Raw genomic sequence first — 18,426 nt, forward strand, 5'->3', positions numbered from 1 at the left:
GTCCATTGACCACCATCTCCCCATTTCCGCTACCCCTCATCTCCTGCCAAACACTATTCTAACTCTGTTTCTATGGGTTGGATGTTTTTAGATTTTACATATAAGTGAGGTTATATAGTATTTGTCTTTCTCTGTCTGACTTATTTAGCATAATGTCCTCAAGATCCATCATGTTGTTGCAAATGACAGGATTTACTTTTTTTCTAAATTTTTTAAATGTTTATTTCTGAGAGAGATCGTGCAAGCAGGGGAAGGGTAGAGAAAGAAGGGGACAGAGGATCCGAAGTGGGCTCCGCGCTGACAGCAGAAAGGCCAATGTGGGGCTTGAACTCATGAGCTGTGAGATCATGACCTGAGCTGAAGTCAGATGCTCAACTGACTGAGCCACCCAGGTGCTCCTGGGATTTCCTTTTTTATGGCGGAGTAATAATCCATTATAATTACATACCACATTTTTTTAACTTTTAAAAAATTTATTTATTTTGAGAGAGAGAGACAGCCCGAGGATGGAAGGGGCAGAGAGAGAGGGAGACAGAAATCCCAAGCAGAGACTCAATGTGGGGCTCAAATTCACAAAACTGTGGGAAAATGACAGCCAAAACCAAGAGTTGGACACTTAACTGACTGAGCCACCCAGGCACCCTGCACATTTTCTTTATTCATCCGCTGATGGACACTTAGTTTGTTTCCATGTCTTGGCTATTGTGAATGATGCTACAATAAACATGGAGGTACAGATATCTCTTTGAGATAGTCATTTCATTTCCTTTGAATATATACATAGAACTGGGATTGCTGGATCATAGAGTAGTTTTCTTTTTTCTTTTTTGAGGAACCTCCAAACGGTTTTCCATAGTGCCTATACCAGTTTACATTCCTGCCAACAGTACACCAGGATTCCCTTTTCTCCATATCTTGGCCAGCATTTGTTATCTCTTTTTGGTGATATTCATTGTAACAGGTATGAGGTGACATCTCTTTGTAGTTTTTATTTGCATTTCCGAGGTGTTTAGTGATATTGAATACTTCTTCTACTTGCTGGGCATTTGTATGTCTTGTTTGGAGAAGTGCCTATTCAAGTCTTCTACCTATTTTTAATCAGATTGCTTTTTTGCTATTGCTGAATTATATGAATTCTTTATACTTTGGGTATTAATTCTATATCAGATATATGGTTTACAAATATTTTCTCTCATTCTATAGGTTGCCGTTGCATTTTGTTTCTTTTGCTCTACAGAACATTTCAGTTTGATGTAGTCCCATTTGTTGATTTTTTTAAAAAAATATATATTTTATTTATATTTTTTAAAGTTTGTGTATTTTGAGAAAGAGAGCAAGTGGGGGGAGGGGCACAGAGAGAGACGGGCAGAGAGAATCCCAAGCAGCCTCTGTGCTGGCAGCCAGTCCTTCCACTGGTTCCTGGGTCCCTTTTCTCATGAATCTTGAGATCATGATCTAAGCCAAAATCAAGATCAGATGCTTAACTGACTGAGCCACCTAGGCACCCCTCCAGTTGTTGATTTTTGCTTTTGATGTTTGTACTTTTGGTGTCATACCCAAAAATTCATTGCCAAGACCATTGTCAAGGAACTTTTTCCTTATGTTTTTTCTGGGAGTTTTATGGTTTCAAGTCTTATTTTTAAGTCCTTAATCCATTTTGAGTTAACTCTTGTTGAGTGGTAGAAGATAGGGGTCCAGTTTCATTCTTTTGCATGTGAATATCCATTTATCCTAACAGCATTTATTGAAGAGAGTATCTTATCCCCATTGAGTATTCTTGGTTCCCCAAGACCTTTTCTTATACTGCTAGGAGAAGAGCTTCCTAGATACAGTTCTTCCTCCTAATAGCATTCATGAGGTTAAGGGAAGTCCTTAACCCCCTGAAGGTTAGACCCACTTTCATGCTAGGTCTGTTCAGTAGCTCCTGCAGAACTTAAAGGAGCTTCTCAGAGCTTGTAATGTATACGTGCATGTGATGATGTAGGGAAGGTGTCAGAGGAGACTGCCAAAGGGGGTCACGTTGAACTAGACCTACTTAGTAAGGCTGGAGGGGCAACTTACTTTGGCCAAAGAGTCACCATACTCATAGCTACTGAGAGAATGAAGAATGGGGACAGGCATCCTTATGTCCTTTAGACTGACCAAGCTTATCACATCAGTGCCCTGGAGCTGGAGAAGTTCTCTGGGATGGACTCTTTGTGTATAAGGACGTCCCAACAGTCACCCCTCTGACAGAACATGGGCAGTCTTGTGGAAGACAGGTTTAGAAGAGGAAGGGTACCTGATTCTAGAAGAGGGGTGTGGGGAGGGAAGAGAAAGAGGAAGATTGGAGACATTCTGCACATTCTACTCTGATTCTCACCATCTCCCCTGCAACAAGAAACAGGAGCTACCTCCAGAGGAACAAGGACCCAGCATTCGGAACCTGGATTTTTGGCCCAAACTCATCACACTCATTGTGTCAATCATAGAGGAAGATAAGAATTCCTACACACTCGTTCTGAACCAGTGCGTATCAACCCACTTGGCCCTGTGTGGTTGGTGGTTGGCTTGTCCATCTGTCTAACAGCCTCTTTCTTTCCTATCTCTGTGTGTTTGCAGTGCCACTTCTTCCTCCTGTACATCCGTCTGTCCCTCTGTCCCTTGTATCTGTCTGAGTAACTGTTTCTGGAGACAGGTGTGGAAACATAATGGGGGGCCCTGCCCAGACTGAGCCAGCCTCCCTGGAGTGAGAGGCCCCTGGGAATGGCTGCCATAGGAGTCCCAGGGGATCCAGAGACCATGTGTGTATGTGTCTGTCCACTGTGAATAAAGTGGGCTTTCTACGTCCACCCCCTCGCACTTTCTCCTCCATCTTCTTTAGCCTGGGCCTGCCTTCTAGACTCAACACTTCTCTGGGTCTCAAATCCCTGCCTTCTGGGCATCCTCTCCCCTGGGCCCACCTTGCTTGAGGGAATTCTCTGCCCCCACTTGTCCTTCCACTGGCTCCTGGGTCCCTTTTCTCCAGATTGAACCTAGCCCTGTTTCCTAGGCTTCTCCTCTCTTCAATCTGACCTCCAAGAGATTAGGCATGTTAGCTTTGGAATCAGTCAAATCAAATAGCTCTTGCTTTGTTCTCTGACTGTGGCTTCTTCCATCATCCAGGTTTCCTCAGGAGTTGAATGTGGGAAAAGTCAGCGCAGAAGTGATGTGGCAGCTCTTTGCCCAAGACATGAAATATGCACTGGAGGGTAAGGGTGTGCCCAAAGCAGTGGTCTATAGGCTCCTTGCCCAACCACCTTGTTTACTGTCCCTTTCTTCTCCCAGACAACTATAAGTTCTGGGTGAATGGTACAGAGAAATTAGAGGGATTCTAGGCATAGGCCTCAGGAGTCCTTGGGGAGGCAAAGGTTCAGCCAAGGTAATAATGGAAATGGCTGTGTGGATGTGGACTCCCCCTTCCAGCTTTAGAACACGTGCCTGTTTAAGACGTTCCCCAGCCCAGAGAGCATCTCTTCCCATGCTGGATACTCAAGTGGCCCACTCCTTGGGGTATGAATGGTCGTATGAAGTTTATCTTTACAGTTTTAAAGAATCACAGAACCTTAAATACACAGATAGGATTATTTTCTCTTACCGGAGGCTGCCTAGCCTGGCTTTCCTTAAAAGCTATTTTGGATTGGCATGACAGAGCCAAAAAGATGATACTTCCCTCGCTTCTCCTATAAAGTAGTGTGATGGACAGTTATTATTGATCTTGTTCATTCAGCTTATTTCTTACTTTGGTCCACAAAAATATCACTGTCTGCTTGTGTCCAGCCTTCCCATTTGTACCCTTCGGTGTTCACTTATTAAGCTGCCTTTCCCATCTGTTTATATATGTTAGTCTGTATCCTCAGTCTGTGTGAATGGACTTAGAAAAAAAGGGGAGCAGCCTGGCGGCAAGGACAAAGCAGAGTCTGGATCTGTTATTCTGGTGGCGTGGCCAGACTGTGGGTAACCCTCAGACTTAAACTTTTGAGGTTTAAAAGCAGTAAGTTTTGAGGTTGAAAGAAACCTTGAAGATCAGTGTTTAAGTTTGAGACAGCCACAGTCTGTACATGCACATTCTGGAATTCTGCCCCAGAGCAATGGCTGCCTCTTGCCCACATTGGGTCAAGTCTGGGGTGGTAGCCCAGGCCTTAGCCTTTCATGTCAGTGAGGAAGTCACTTGTCCCTCTCCAGGCAGCACTTAGCAAGCCTGATGGGGGTGAGTATAGTCCCAGTTCTTAAAGAATCCAGCTCTGGTGGGTTTTGAGGGGAAAAAAAGAAATACCTGTGAAAAGTGAGTCAGGTTCACAAAGATAGTATGAGGTAGGACAGAGGTTTTCAAACAAAGGTATCTTAGGAGCTAAGTGAAAAGGGAAAACTGGGGCAGGGGGAGAAGGGTACTGGGCTCCAGGCTTTTTACCCGGTGCTAGTTAAGTCAATTCTGCTTTTTATTAATCTTATATGAGATTCTAGGTAAGACTTCTTTTTAAAGGGGAGTTCTGCTAATGTTTGCAACAAACACAAAAGAAAACTGCTCTGAAAGAAAGAAAGTTGACCTGGTTTCAAATCTCAATTTCACCACCTAATCAGCAGTGTGTTCTTAGACCAGTTTTTATGAGCTCACATTTTCTCATCCATAAAATGGGAGTGATAATAGCATCTATTTCACTGAGCTGATAAAGAAACTGAGACATATTAATATACTTAGCATACTGCATGGCATTTACTCAGCACTGAATAAATCTTGTTAAGGACAGTAAGAAACCATTATAGGCTCATTAGCAGAGATGCAGTGTAAGCAAAGTAGTATTTTTATAAGATTTCACCTTAGTGGAAAATGGGGGCAGGTGGAACAAGGAGAGACGAGAAGCAGGGACTGCAGATAATATTGTAATAATTTAGGGCTGAGGGGATGGGGCTGAGGTTAGAGCAGAGAATTGAAGAGGGAAGAATGCGTTTTGATAGCTCCTGGAAGGAGGTTGTAATAGGACTTCATAATTGTCAGAATGTGGAGGGCAAGAGAAGGGTAGGAGTTTGGAGACCTGGATGATAAAAGGATAGTGTTAACTCTGACTGTGAAAATGCTACCATTCACCCATTTTTTAAAATTTTATTAGAGAGGGTGCATGCACACATGCACCTGAGTGGAGGAGGTGCAGAAAGAGCGGGAGAGAGAGAATCTCAAGAGCGAGAATTCCCAACTCTTGATTCCACAAACCATGAGATCATGACCTGACCCGAAATTAACAGTCGGATGCTTAACCAACTGAGCCACCCAGGCGCCCTTCCACCCTTATACATTTACATTATACATGCAAATGTATAATTTACATACATAAAATAAAAAACCCTTTAAGAGCATAATTTGATTAGTTTTGACAAATAAACACACCTGTATAACCACTACCCCAATTAAAATATAGAACAGAAAGTTTCTTCTTGCCCCTTTGCAATAGATCCCCAGCCCGTTAACCAAATGCTTGTTGAGTATTTTCTTTGTGCTAGGCACTGTGCTAATTGTTGGAACCCCAAAGAGATGAATGAGGCATAAGCCCAGCCCTTTGAGAAGCTCACATACTATTCTAGACAACAGACATAAAAATTGGCAGTTATGGTTTAAAGTTCTAAGAGCCACGAAGGGAATAAGCATAGGGTGCTGAGAGGAGAGCAGTGTAATCCACACCCAGGAAGACTTCTAGGAGAACCTGAGAACAGGATCTAGGAAGGCTTCCTGGAGGAGGTGATACACAAACTGAAACCTGAAGGATGGTAGGACTTAGCCAGTGGGGAGGGGAGGTAGTAGTGATGGGAAAGGGAGACACAGAACATTTTAGGAAGAGGATACAGTATGTTCAGAGATGTGTGGTCTAGAAAGCTGTCATGTTTGGGAAACTGAAAGGAGTAGTTCGGTGTGACTAGCACGTTAGAGTGTAGGGGAAGAGATAAATACGACATCAAGATAGAAAAGTAGGACAGAGCCAGGTCATAAAGGAGGTGGTAAGCCATGTTTAAGCTTTTGGACTTATCCTAAGGCAGTTTGGAGCCAGTGAATAGCAATCCTTTGTTAAGGGTTTCGCATGATCAGGTTTATAAGGTAGAAAGGCCACTCACGCTGGCTGTTGTATGGAAAATGGGTTGGAGGAGGGGCGCCTGGGGGACTTAGTCGGTTGAGGTTGAGTCTCTGACTTGGGCTCAGGTCATGATCTCGCCCTTTGTGGGTTTGAGCCCTGCTTGGGGCTCTGTGCTGACAGCTCAGAGCCTGGAGCCTGTTTTGTATTCTGTGTCTCCTTCTCCTGCTCACACTCCCTCTCTCTCTCAAAAATAAATAAACAACTAAACAGTTTAAAATTTGTTAAATTTAAATAAACATTAAAAAATTTTTAAAAAGAAAAGAAAGAAATTGTATTGGAGGAGGAAGGACCAAGTTGGAGGCTATTGTAGTAATCCAGGTCAGAAATGGTGGTAACAAGACCTAGGCAAGTGACTGTGTAAAAGAAATGGTTAGATTCCAGAGAAATTTTGGAGGTAAAATCAGCAGGGACTGGTGATTTAACTGGATGTGAATCAAGAGGAGGAAGGAAGACTTGAGGATGAAGCTCAGCATTGAACAAGAGGCTATGATTAGTATGTATGCTCGTTAAAGTTCAGCCAGAGATTTTAGATGCTGAAAGATGGGGGCTAGAGTTAAATCCTGGCAAAGTGAGATGTTCCATCAAAGCCTTATGCAGACATTATCAGAACCAAAGAGAGATTTGGGGGAGATACCAGCAAGCTGGATAAGTGAAATCATGAGGTTGAAAGAACTCTTCAAAGATGAAAGATGAATGAATGGAGAGAGGAATGTGGAAATCAGGGGCAGGAGAAGGTTTAGAGACTTGATTGTCCATTTTGAAAGATTAACCACCCCCATACTTCTACCTCCCAGCAACAACCTCGAGCAACTTTATTGGAGCAGGACTCCGTGGGACTTGTTAGAATAAAGCGCAACCAGCATTTTACCAGTCATCCTGTTTTCATACCACAGAAGTTAATATAAAAATTGGGATTTGGGACCAGAGTACAGATAATGGGTTGACAGAGAAAGTGGTAGTTAAATAAATATAGTACCTTGGTCTCTATAAGAAAGCAGTTCGGGAGGTTTGGAGTGATGGAGCAGCTCTGCCTCCACTTCTAGTGGGTTACTGAACATAAAGGAAGCAGAGCCCTCTTCCTGGTGCCTTTTGATGTTTCCATGTTCATAGACTGGTTTAAGGACAGCAGAGTGTGGGTGGAAAGCAAAGGGACAAGCCCTGAGAAGTCTCTCTGATGTCCTGGAGGTGGTGCTACCTGCTGTACCAGGAGATGAAATTTCCTGGGACTGGGGGCCTTTTGAGACTGAATCCCAGCTTCCCATTTCTTCCTTGAGTGTGTGTTGTACTAATTCACAAGCACCAACTGCCCCAGACTGGATTTCTGCCTTGACATGGAAGAGCATCACCCGTAGCAACTCAAAGTTGAGCAGTAGAGTTCACAAGGACCCTGAGCCCTTTTTTTCTCTATTGCTCAGTACTCTTACCCAGTTGCCTATTTTTACCATTATGTTATATATAAGGCTTTTATTATTCAGATTAATGCTTTATCTATAAAGGGGGTGGATGAAGAGAACCTGTGGTTGTTGCCAGTGCTCCAGACATTCTGGGCAAGCTATGGGAGATGTTTGTCCTGGATTTTCCAGAAGACTCTGGAGATCAAGCTAGATGACCTTAAAAGTCCATAATAAGCATCCCATTTTCTGCATCATGATAGCCCTTTCATCTGGTTGTGTTTCCACGGTTTCCAAACTGACTCTTCTTATTTGCATACTTCTTTGAGAGTTCATTTTCTCAGTCTCTCAGCTGTGCTCCGGGGCCCTTCAGTTTACTTCAAGATGCTGTTATACTCTGGCTGTTCAGCTGCTCTTTCTATCAAAGTGGGCCCAATTTGGTTTTCCCTGTCTCTGTGTAGTTGTCAATGACCCATTCATACCACGTATAGCTATTCATCTCTGCATCTAAGCCCATCTGAGGGAATGGCCCAGCTATTAGGATCAGTGAAGTCCTAGGGAACCTCCATCCTGCTCTAGTCCTGGGCAGTCTCCTCACTAATCAACATTAGCACCCTCTGGCCTTCTTTACCAGGGGCCATTTACTCAGTTGACACTTCCAAAAGCTAAAGCAGCTAGAAGACTGTAGGCCTTATCTGGGAGTCTGGCTTAGTCTCTAAAGGAAGATTTAGGCCAGGCTCTTGGAGAGCAGAGTACTGGTTGGGGGAAATGGTTGTAAGGAAGTGATTGGGAGTCACCCTTGTTCTAAGACATCTGATAGAGCGGCCCGACCGGATCTGCTGCTTTGGGAAAGTTCAGGAACCATGGCTCCTACTGCTGGGACCTGACCCCAGCCTCCTTCCCCACCACTAGAGCATGAGAAAGACCGGCTGTGTAAGAGTGCTGACTACATGAACCTACACTTCAAGGTGAAGTGGCTCCACAATGAATACGTGCGAGATCTGCCTGCCCTCCAGGGGCAGGTGCCTGAGTACCCAGTGTGAGTCATCATGCGGGCACTACAGAGGGAAGGGAAGGGGGCCCCTCCATTTTAGGGGTGGGCAGGACTATTGTCTTCAATTCAGTTCAGTAAGCCAGTCTTACTGGCCAGACTGCCAGTTCTGGGCTCTGTTGTAGAAAGAGAAAAGCATCAAACCATGCCTTACTTTCCAGAAGACCCGAGTCTGGGGTAGCTGTTAGGCACATAGCATTTGCCAACCACTTGCTCCAACCCCCAATTCTCCTGCGTGGCTGCAGGTGGTTTGAGCAGTTTGTCCTGCAGTGGCTGGATGAGAATGAAGATGTGTCCCTGGAATTCCTACGTGGGGCCCTGGAACGAGATAAGAAGGATGGGGTAAGTTGGAAGCTTGGACTGCACCATGGGTCAGGCCAGGTCTCCCAGCAATTAGCTATCAACAAAAGTTCCAGGGCTTTAGTTCCTTGCCCTGTGGAATTCATAGGGAGGGCTTTTGAGGGCCAAAGAGCCACTCCTGCTGGGCAGAGTCCTTTTGAGCCCTGCACACTTGGGAAAAGGTAGTGGCTGAAGATGATGATCCTTTTGTTGGCCTTCCTTAGTTCCAGCAGACATCAGAGCATGCACTCTTTTCTTGCTCTGTGGTGGACGTCTTCACACAGCTCAACCAGAGCTTTGAGATCATCCGGAAGCTGGAATGCCCAGACCCCAACATCCTAGCCCACTACATGAGGAGATTTGCTAAGGTGACCATGACTCTCCCTTCTCCTTTCCATTTGCCACTACCAGGTTCATGGCCTTGTCACAGGCCCAAGCACAGTTCCTCTCTGTGATGTCCTTCAGGGGAACTCTGGCATTACCCCCTTCTCATTTGCTTGTGTCTGGGGCACACTGGGGGTTTGTCTTGGTGCTGTTCTGGGGTTGAGAGGAAGCTTTGTCCCCTTATTGTGAGATTCCCTTCTACCTTCCTTTTGTTACTGTTCTGGGATGAGGGATATGACCTCAGGCAAGATCCCTGTGGGGAGAGCTAAGGGTTCCCTCTCCTTTCCTTTTCTCCTCTTTTTTCAGACCATCGGGAAGGTGCTGATGCAGTATGCAGACATCTTATCAAAGAGCTTCCCAGATTATTGCAAAAAGGAGAAAATGGTGAGGGTCAGGCCCTGGGACCCTAGAGAAGAGAATGGAAGACATTTGAATCCTCCTTGCTTTTAAGGCTATCCTCAGAGCTGAGGGTGGGGATGATACTCCTGACTTTTGGTTCCTAGTAGGGCTTTGCTTGAGATTATGCCACATAAGAAGAAGAACTTGACTAGGAATTCCTCTGAGCCTCTATTTGGTACTTTATCTTCTACTAAGCTAGATCTTTACTTAGTCTTTCTTTTTTAACAACAACAACAGCCACAGCAAAAAATCTCTTAAGACAGAAAGTTAATAAAGGATGATGCCATGAATACCTGAGGCCCACCACCTGGTTTAAAAACAGAAACAGGGGCGCCTGGGTGGCGCAGTCGGTTAAGCGTCCGACTTCAGCCAGGTCACGATCTCGCCGTCCGTGAGTTCGAGCCCCGCGTCGGGCTCTGGGCTGATGGCTCAGAGCCTGGAGCCTGTTTCCGATTCTGTGTCTCCCTCTCTCTCTGCCCCTCCCCCGTTCATGCTCTGTCTCTCTCTGTCCCCAAAATAAATAAAACGTTGAAAAAAAAAAATTTTAAAAACAGAAACATTTGCTTCTGGTCTTCATTCAAGGAGAATTATCTGAATTGCTTCCACATCTCAGTGATTAGGAAGGAAGAGCGGCATTTGGTTATGTGTCGTAAATTCCCTGTGGCTTTTGGAGTAGTATGAGAGAGGTACCCTAGGCTGATAGGTCCTGTGCTGAAAGCAGTCAAGACTCAACACCTCCATCTGTCCCCATAGCCCTGCATCCTGATGAACAACATGCAGCAACTGAGAGTCCAGCTGGAGAAAATGTTTGAGGCCATGGGAGGCAAGGAGGTAGGTCTCAGGGTGTGGGGTTGCTGCACTTTACCTTTGTTCCTGAGCGTTCTGGCCATAGATCTCTACCCTCTCCTCACCAGGTATAGGCCAGGAATTTAGCTTAGGATCTGGGCTGCTTTAAGCTAAGGGATTTGAGTAGGAATTGGGATAAAGGCTCTATGAGGGAGGAGTTAGGGGCACAGGAAGGAGGAAAAGGGTATGAAAATCAGCTTAGCCAAACACACCTTCTATGGATACAGTTGGATCCTGAAGCTGCAGACAGTTTGAAGGAGCTGCAGGTGAAACTGAATACAGTTCTGGATGAGCTCAGCATGGTATTTGGAAACAGGTAAGTGGCCCCAAAACACATAGCCCTCGGAGCGAGATCTGGTCCCTGGCCAATCCCAGAACTCCTGCCCCACACCTATCCATCCAGCTGTAGGTGTGTGGATCTTCCCACTTCTCCTGTTGGCTGTCCCTGCTGGAGCTGCACCAGAGTGTGCTGGAGTGGGACGGAATAGCTGGTGTTGCTCCAAGGTCAATGTGTGTTTGGGGAGGGGAGGGCTGCACTGTGGGCACATGTATAGTTTTCAGGTGCGGATTGATGAGTGTGTTCGACAAATGGCTGACATCCTGGGCCAGGTGCGGGGCCCAGGGAATGCATCCCCCAGCGCCAGGGCCTCAGTGGCTCAGGATGCAGATAGTGTGCTCCGGCCTCTCATGGACTTCCTGGATGGCAAGTGAGTACAGCACTCAGGACTGTCCTTTGGGACAAGCAAGGCAGAGGCGATCCGAAAAGCCTCTTGGGGAGGGGTGTCTCTCAAACTCTCAGTCTTACCTGTTATGTGGGTCTACAGCCTCACACTCTTTGCCACTGTGTGTGAGAAGACAGTCCTGAAGCGTGTACTGAAGGAGCTCTGGCGGGTGGTAATGAACACAATGGAAAGGATGATTGTTCTGCCCCCACTCACTGACCAGACGGTAAGGACACTCCCCTTCCACTTCCTCCTGCTGTCTCCCCTATCTTGCTCCACACTTCCTGATCGAGTTTGGAGTCCTCTGCTTTTGACTGATCTCTTTTCTGCCCAGGGCACCCAGCTGATCTTCACTGCTGCCAAGGAGCTGAGCAATCTTTCCAAACTCAAGGTACTGTGGATGGATGGAGTCTTCTGAGGCTGGGGGGTGAGTGGGAGCCAGGAAGAATGAAATGTGAGCTTTGGAGACTAAAGAGGAAGGGAATGAGAGGAACATGTACTGTGGGCTGGCGGGTGGGAGAAAGACTTTCATGACAGCCCCAAGTTGTCCTGATGCTGTTGCTTTCTCTGGGGTTTCAGGACCACATGGTTCGAGAGGAAACACGGAGTCTCACTCCAAAGCAGTGTGCCATCCTTGACCTCGCTCTGGACACCATCAAGGTGGAGCCTTCCCCTTCTCCAGACAGTCATACTACCCCACCTCAGTCATACTACCTCTTGGCATTGGCATTCTACTCTGTCAGACTAGATGTTCTTTGGGCTCTTGCCACCCCACATCCAGAAGGGAGTGATTTTTATGTCTGTTTCTTTCTTTGCTATGTTGATATTCCTGCTTGGGAGCAACCAAAATGGTCTTGGGAGCAGACCATTCTGTATGGTCTCAGATGACTTACCATGGACCCAGAGCACTTATTCCTGGGTTTTGAGTACAGTTCAGTTCACTTAGTTCTTCATTGCCATTCCTAAATATTTTCCACTGGGAATTAATCTTCCAGATCCTAATACCCCACATCTGGCTGAAAGTTCCCACTTCCACTTACGTATACATTCATTTGGGTTTCCAAAGGATTTTTTTTTTCCTGGTACCCATTGATTCATTCAACTGGGAAACCTATGCACATGGTACTATGCACTATGAAGGATACAGAGAGAATCAGATATAGTTCCTAGCTTTAAGATGCTTATAATTTGGTAAAGCTGTAATAAGGCAGGTACATATGAAGTGTGATGCAGGGCATTTGGGAGAGGTATGCCATAAGTATAACGTTCTTTAAGGGTTCGGAGGGATAAAAAAGTACTTTGCTACTCTCTCTGCCTAAAATGCTCTATTCCAGATCTTTGCCTGTCTAGATAGATCCATACTTCAAAGTTCACATCCAGGAATGTGGTCATCCCTTACTGCTCCTACCCAACTAATACACTTCACCTGAGAGATTCTGACTCTACATGGTATTCCTCATCTTGTTATTTATTTAATGGCTTATTGTCCTCATCATCCTTTTTTGGCATCTTCATTGAGCTTCTGCTCAGATGTGATTTCTCTGAGGACAGTGTGGAAAGCTGCCTCCGTGTAAGGGGATGGGGCTGTAGCAGGTATTCTTTTGTCTTTCAGCAATACTTTCACGCGGGAGGTAATGGGCTGAAGAAAACTTTCCTGGAGAAGAGCCCAGATCTACAGTCCCTACGTTATGCCCTATCTCTGTACACACAGACCACAGACACGCTTATCAAAACCTTTGTTCGCTCACAGACTGCCCAGGGTAAGACCTAAGGGCTTTAGGTCCCTATCTTCCCCTCCTTGATACACTTCTGCCTCTAGGGAGTCAAAATTTTCCAGCCCTTAAGGAGGATCCAGGTACTTCTTAAGAGAGCCTGTCAAACTCAGACCCCAGGATTTCTTGAGGGACCCCAATAATCACTTCCACACTGTACCCATACCAGACAGGAGAATCACAGGGACCTGGTAAATGGGCCTGCAATTCTTTTCCCAGACATTGCCTGGCTACCACATGTTCATTCGGCTCAAAGAGCATACCCTGTTAGGAAATACTTGTCAGAAAGCCTTGAGAATAAGTTGTTGAAACACTCATGAAGACTCATAGTTTTGGGAGCCTTCTTGGAAACTGTCCGGGGGGGAAGAAGCAAAAAAAGACTTTATAGATTGTCTAGTGTGGATGAGAGGGGGGAAAAAAAAACCCAACAACTAGGAGAGGCAAACCATGGGAGCAGTTGAAAGGAGGGTGTGGATCATGGGCATAATGGATCTCTGTGCATAAATGATGCTCCATCCAGCCTCATGGGTGATGCTAATGCACAGGGACTAGGCAGCTGGTTTTCTCCCAGTGTCTTCTAGTCCTCAGAACCCCTCCCTGCCTCCAGGCAGGCCTCTCTATAACAAAACACATCTACATAGATACGGTTCAGACTGAAATTCTGACCCTGACCCAAGAGCCAGGCCCTCCCAGGAAAGACTTTCAGGCACATTTGTTATTGCTTGTTCTGGGAAACTTAGGTGTGCTGCCTGGAGGAGAGAACCTGATGGAGGGAATGGGAGGACTTAGGCCTTACTGAGCCTTTGATCCAGAGCACAGAGCTGACCTGGAGGGGAAGTGGGATCCAAGTCATTGGACTAGAGTTAATAGAAGGTGAAAAGATACAAAGGACCTGCAGTACTGCTCCATTTTCCACATCTGTTCTTATTTTAAGTCCAGGATAGGAAGAAAAGGGAGGAAAGAAGTTATGAGCCTTGTTCAAGGGGACAGGGAGATCTTTTACAGAGTTGTACATGGAAAGGCCTGTAACATCAGGGAAGTATCTGAGTTAATCCAAAAAGGCTTTTTAGAAATACTGAGTTTTAGGCTAGATGTAAAGATGAAGAAAGGCTAAAATGGGCACATATGAGGTAAGAGCAGAGGTGGGGACTGCAGGGGGAGGATCGAGATGGATGTGTGTACCTTTTATACCCGTTGCTTTATTATTTAAGGCCAAGAAATTAGAGCCTGCAATGTCTCTCTTTCCTGCCCTGCTGATTTCAGATACCTTCTCTATGTATATTCTGCTTTTCCCCATGATTACATTGATCCTTGACCCATGAAGTCTAATTTGGAGCATTCAGGCACTGACTTCAACTGTTTGATTTCCCTCTCCACCTCATCTCTGTACTCCCCCAGAAAATGTGTAGAGTTGCTTTGAATGGCTATTAACTCCTTAGACCTCTAACTCGTTCTTCTTTTCTATCCTACTGCTGCTACTACCTCTTCACTTGCCTTTCCTCACTCAGTGCATGATGGGAAAGGTATTAGGTTCACTGCTAATGAGGACATTCGGCCGGAAAAGGGTATGTTTATGTTGTACACCTTGCACACATGAATCTAACATAGGCTAACACCTGTCCCCTGTGAACTAGAATGAGCTTCTTAAGCTGGCTGTAGGGGAGCCATGTGTCAAAGTTCAGAAGCTCCATCCCAAGTATCAGAGATGAGTGATGTATTAATACAGTCCAAGATGGGGTTAATAATGGTTCTGTCCTTGGGATTCCCCCATCCTTCCACCTTAGGATAAAGAAGTTTTATCTGGGGTGCAGAAGTTTTATCTCTGGTAAGATGTCTGCTTAGGGGAGCCTACAGACTGGCTAGAGATTGGGCCTGGGAAGTTGCTTGTAGAGGGGTCCAGCTTTTGAGTAGGACAGAGTCTGAGCAAGGCAGCCTCCCAAGCAGTGACCTTCAGGATTCTGAAGGTAGGTGGGAGGGTGCTGCTTTTGGCTTGAAGGGACCCACATTGTTCCATTGAGACACCACAGGGTGGACTTAGTTCCCAGACAAAGATAGAGGGTGGCAGTACTGTCCTCCAGTACCTTTCAATGAAAAATTCTTCATCCTAGGAGATAGGAGAGGTTTGGGGAAACTGACAGATTCCTTGTGCATTTTTGGAAGACCTTACACCTAAAATGTTGTTAGCCTAATGTACTTTAATACGCAGGCTCATTCTTTATCCCCTTCCTTTCCCTTCTCCCATTGCTTACTTCCCCATGGCTATTTTAGGTGATTGCTTCATGCTCTAGGGTGTAAAGTGGGCTTCCTAACTCCTCAGTTTCACCTGGGATAATTAGGCCTGATGTCTTAGAGTTCTCCAATGAGGGATCAACTGTCCATCTGTCCTTCAGGGTCTGGTGTGGATGATCCTGTGGGTGAAATCTCTATTCAGGTGGATTTGTTTACACATCCTGGAACTGGGGAGCACAAGGTCACAGTGAAAGGTGAGTGGCACAGGCTTACAGGTCTCAGACCTTTTCTTATGCAGTGGCCTCATCAGTTGAAGACAGGGGCTGCTTATCCCAGTCCTCTAACTTAGCCTTCCTCCAAGGGGAATGCCACCTAGGGCTCAAGAATTGGGAACACTTGGTAGGATCCCTCACAGGCTTCTCTTGTTTGGGCAGTGGTGGCTGCCAATGACCTCAAGTGGCAGACAGCAGGTATGTTCCGGCCCTTTGTGGAAGTGACCATGGTTGGCCCACACCAAAGTGATAAGAAGAGGAAGTTCACAACCAAGTCGAAGAGCAACAACTGGGCTCCCAAGTATAATGAGACATTCCACTTGTGAGTTACAGGGTGGGGAATCTGCAGGACTCTGGGATGGGGGTGAGCTGGGGGGTAAGACTTGAGAGGGGAGAAGAGGGATGGGTTGGATGGTGGCTGGGGAAAATTCAGTTGAAGGCTCTTTCAGCTCTGGCCTCCTCCCTCCACCCATCCTATGCTCACAGCCTCCTGGGAAATGAAGAGGGGCCAGAAGCCTATGAGTTGCAAATATGTGTGAAGGATTACTGCTTTGCCCGGGAGGATCGTGTTCTGGGGCTGGCTGTGATGCCTCTGAGGGATGTGGCAGCCAAGGGAAGCTGTGCTTGCTGGTGCCCCTTGGGCCGGAAGATCCACATGGATGAGACAGGCATGACTATTCTCCGGATTCTGTCTCAGAGGAGCAATGACGAAGTGGCTCGGGAGTTTGTGAAGCTCAAATCGGAGTCTCGTTCCATGGAAGAGGGGAGCTGAGCACCCAGGTTCCTGTGCCAACTGGATGGCATCAGTTTCACAAATCAGGGCCAGTGAGAATTACTATATATCCAGCTTAGGGTCCTCATAGTCAAGAGGCTGACTCCTTCAGTTTAAGGAAAAATTTGGGGTGGTGAGAATATTTTCTCAGAAAGGCTCAGGAGTCCCTGACCAGCACGTCTGTGGTGCTAGGAGCTGGGCTGTCAGGGTTACTGCATAGGGAGGTAGAACAGACATTTCTGAGAGTGTCAGCCATTATTGTTGGTAGACACCCCTTCACCCCCTATCCCATCTCTACCCCTCTCCATGCCACACCTTATTCAGTTAGACCCATACATATAAACCATTAGAAGAGCAATGGTTCTTGTTGAACCATTAGAGAGCCTGGAGCATGTGCCTGGTTAGCTAGTCAGTTGAGCCTACAGTTGTCACTGAGCCCTATAGTCTGGATTGGAGTATGCCAGGGCAGGAACATACAAATTAGAATTTAGACTGTCCCTCAAGCAGTCTAAAACCAGGATCCACTGGTTTTGTGAAAACAAGGCTTTGAAACTGAACAAGATACCTCTAGAAATGACCTGTGCTAATCCTTTTCTCCAAATTATATGTCATGAGTAGAATGAGGTTCACATGATAATTTCAGCGCCCTGAGCAGGAATATTCTTTGGAACCCAAGCACCACAGGCTACCTGCCCAAGAGTCCCCCTCCCTCACTCCTATAGGAAAGGGAGCAGTGATGTTTCAAGACATGAGCAGCTATTCCTTTGTGTATGCACCTGAGGCCTAGTTGAAGGATCCAGGAGAGAGGGCTGTATTTTCTTCTTGGGTAGGCCCTGAACAAAGCCAAAAATTGTAGAAACCAGTCTAGAAAGAGTCCTCTTCACTTATGGCCACTGCCTTCTGTTTGTCCTCCCCTTTGCAGAAAGAATCTAGTCTTTGGTCTCACTCCCTTTCATCTAGGTCAGATGCTGTTCCCCTCACAGATGTTCAACCCTACAGAGGGAACTTGGACTATGATTCCTCTGTACAGGCTGGATGGAGGGGGCTTCAACATTTCCTGGGAGGTCAGAGATGAACTCTTTCAGGAGATCATATGGACTTCTCAGACCCTTCATCAGAGATGTGACACGGTTCTTGGATACCCTTGGTAGCAGCCTCCTGGACCTCCTGAGGACTCTGTGTTATCCATAGCTGTGCTGGCCGTTACATGAAACAAGAAACTAAGCATCTTTGCTGTTGTTAATTATTGTATGTGCCATTGTTACAGGACATTTTTGGCTAGTGTGTAATAAATTATAGCAACCTTTGGGGTCTGGTAATTCTGCTAAAGTGTGGAAAACTGTAGAAATGACTATCCTGTATAATGGTAGATTTTGTACCCCTGGCCCTTTGCTGCCTCCTCCCTCCTCACCACCCCACAAGTGGTGGGACCTAAAGGAGTTTTGGATAAGCACCACGCAGTAAAGCAGGTAATGGGCTAGCATCTTGGCCTGGACCTGAGACCACCGATCCAGTTAACAGAGTCATGGGATTCAGGGCATCAGCTTCCTGCAAAAGGTCCAGAAGGGTAGCAGATGACATACGCTAGTGAAAACTAGTCCATGTTGTGAAGACAAGGTAAGGGTCTTCTGGGGAGATGTGTGCCTCTGGAGTTTGGTAGAGGGCTGAGGCTGCCAGTACAGGACAGAGGAGTAGGCCTAGGAGTGCACATTGGCCTTTCATTTGGGAAAATTCCAGAAGAAAAGCTGGAGTAGAAGTCTCCTATATGGGAGAAAACAAGGTATAAGTGAGATCTCCTGGTCTGGAAATCAGAAGCTTATGCAAGAAAAGCGTTCACCTAGTCTCTCAGCCCTTGTGGGGTGGGGGCTGAATGGGAGCACGGGACAGAATAACTCCAGTCTTCCAGCTCATTTCCATTTGCTTGCTAAATAAACCCTTGCAGTTCAGTTCCCCATTTTTAAACTTCCTCCTTCTCTTTCCCCACACCAGTTGCCCTCTATCATTTCTGCCTCAAACTTGCCTGTTGAATCCACTGTCTCACCTCATTTCCCAGTACCACAAGTGGAGTAGTGGCCTTTAGTTCCTCTTGTCTGGATTACTGTGATTATC

The 18,426-nt window shown here is 46.1% G+C and overlaps 1 protein-coding gene across 20 annotated transcripts in view; it reads left to right on the forward strand.

The window, feature by feature from the left end:
• UNC13B (unc-13 homolog B) overlaps positions 1–17,636 on the forward strand; it is a 259,488-nt gene extending 241,852 nt beyond the window's left edge. For 6 of the 20 annotated variants that reach the window (XM_043565501.1, XM_043565490.1, XM_043565491.1 and 3 more), the window contains 16 exons: positions 2,381–2,508; positions 3,145–3,230; positions 8,444–8,570; positions 8,828–8,924; positions 9,146–9,289; positions 9,612–9,689; positions 10,458–10,535; positions 10,778–10,866; positions 11,105–11,257; positions 11,375–11,498; positions 11,607–11,663; positions 11,852–11,932; positions 12,885–13,032; positions 15,435–15,527; positions 15,708–15,867; positions 16,032–17,636. In XM_043565501.1, coding sequence (XP_043421436.1) covers positions 2,381–2,508; positions 3,145–3,230; positions 8,444–8,570; positions 8,828–8,924; positions 9,146–9,289; positions 9,612–9,689; positions 10,458–10,535; positions 10,778–10,866; positions 11,105–11,257; positions 11,375–11,498; positions 11,607–11,663; positions 11,852–11,932; positions 12,885–13,032; positions 15,435–15,527; positions 15,708–15,867; positions 16,032–16,317 — 1,929 coding nt within the window. In that variant the 3' untranslated portion in view covers positions 16,318–17,636. Of the gene's footprint in view, positions 1–2,380; positions 2,509–3,144; positions 3,231–8,443; positions 8,571–8,827; positions 8,925–9,145; positions 9,290–9,611; positions 9,690–10,457; positions 10,536–10,777; positions 10,867–11,104; positions 11,258–11,374; positions 11,664–11,851; positions 11,933–12,884; positions 13,033–14,552; positions 14,610–15,434; positions 15,528–15,707; positions 15,868–16,031 lie in introns of those variants that run through there. The other 14 variants (XM_043565489.1, XM_043565484.1, XM_043565485.1 and 11 more) reach the window with 5 other exon arrangements.
• The last annotated feature ends 790 nt before the right edge of the window (positions 17,637–18,426 follow it).

Source organism: Prionailurus bengalensis, chromosome D4, assembly GCF_016509475.1.
Source record: "Prionailurus bengalensis isolate Pbe53 chromosome D4, Fcat_Pben_1.1_paternal_pri, whole genome shotgun sequence".
Lineage (NCBI taxonomy): Eukaryota > Metazoa > Chordata > Mammalia > Carnivora > Felidae > Prionailurus > Prionailurus bengalensis.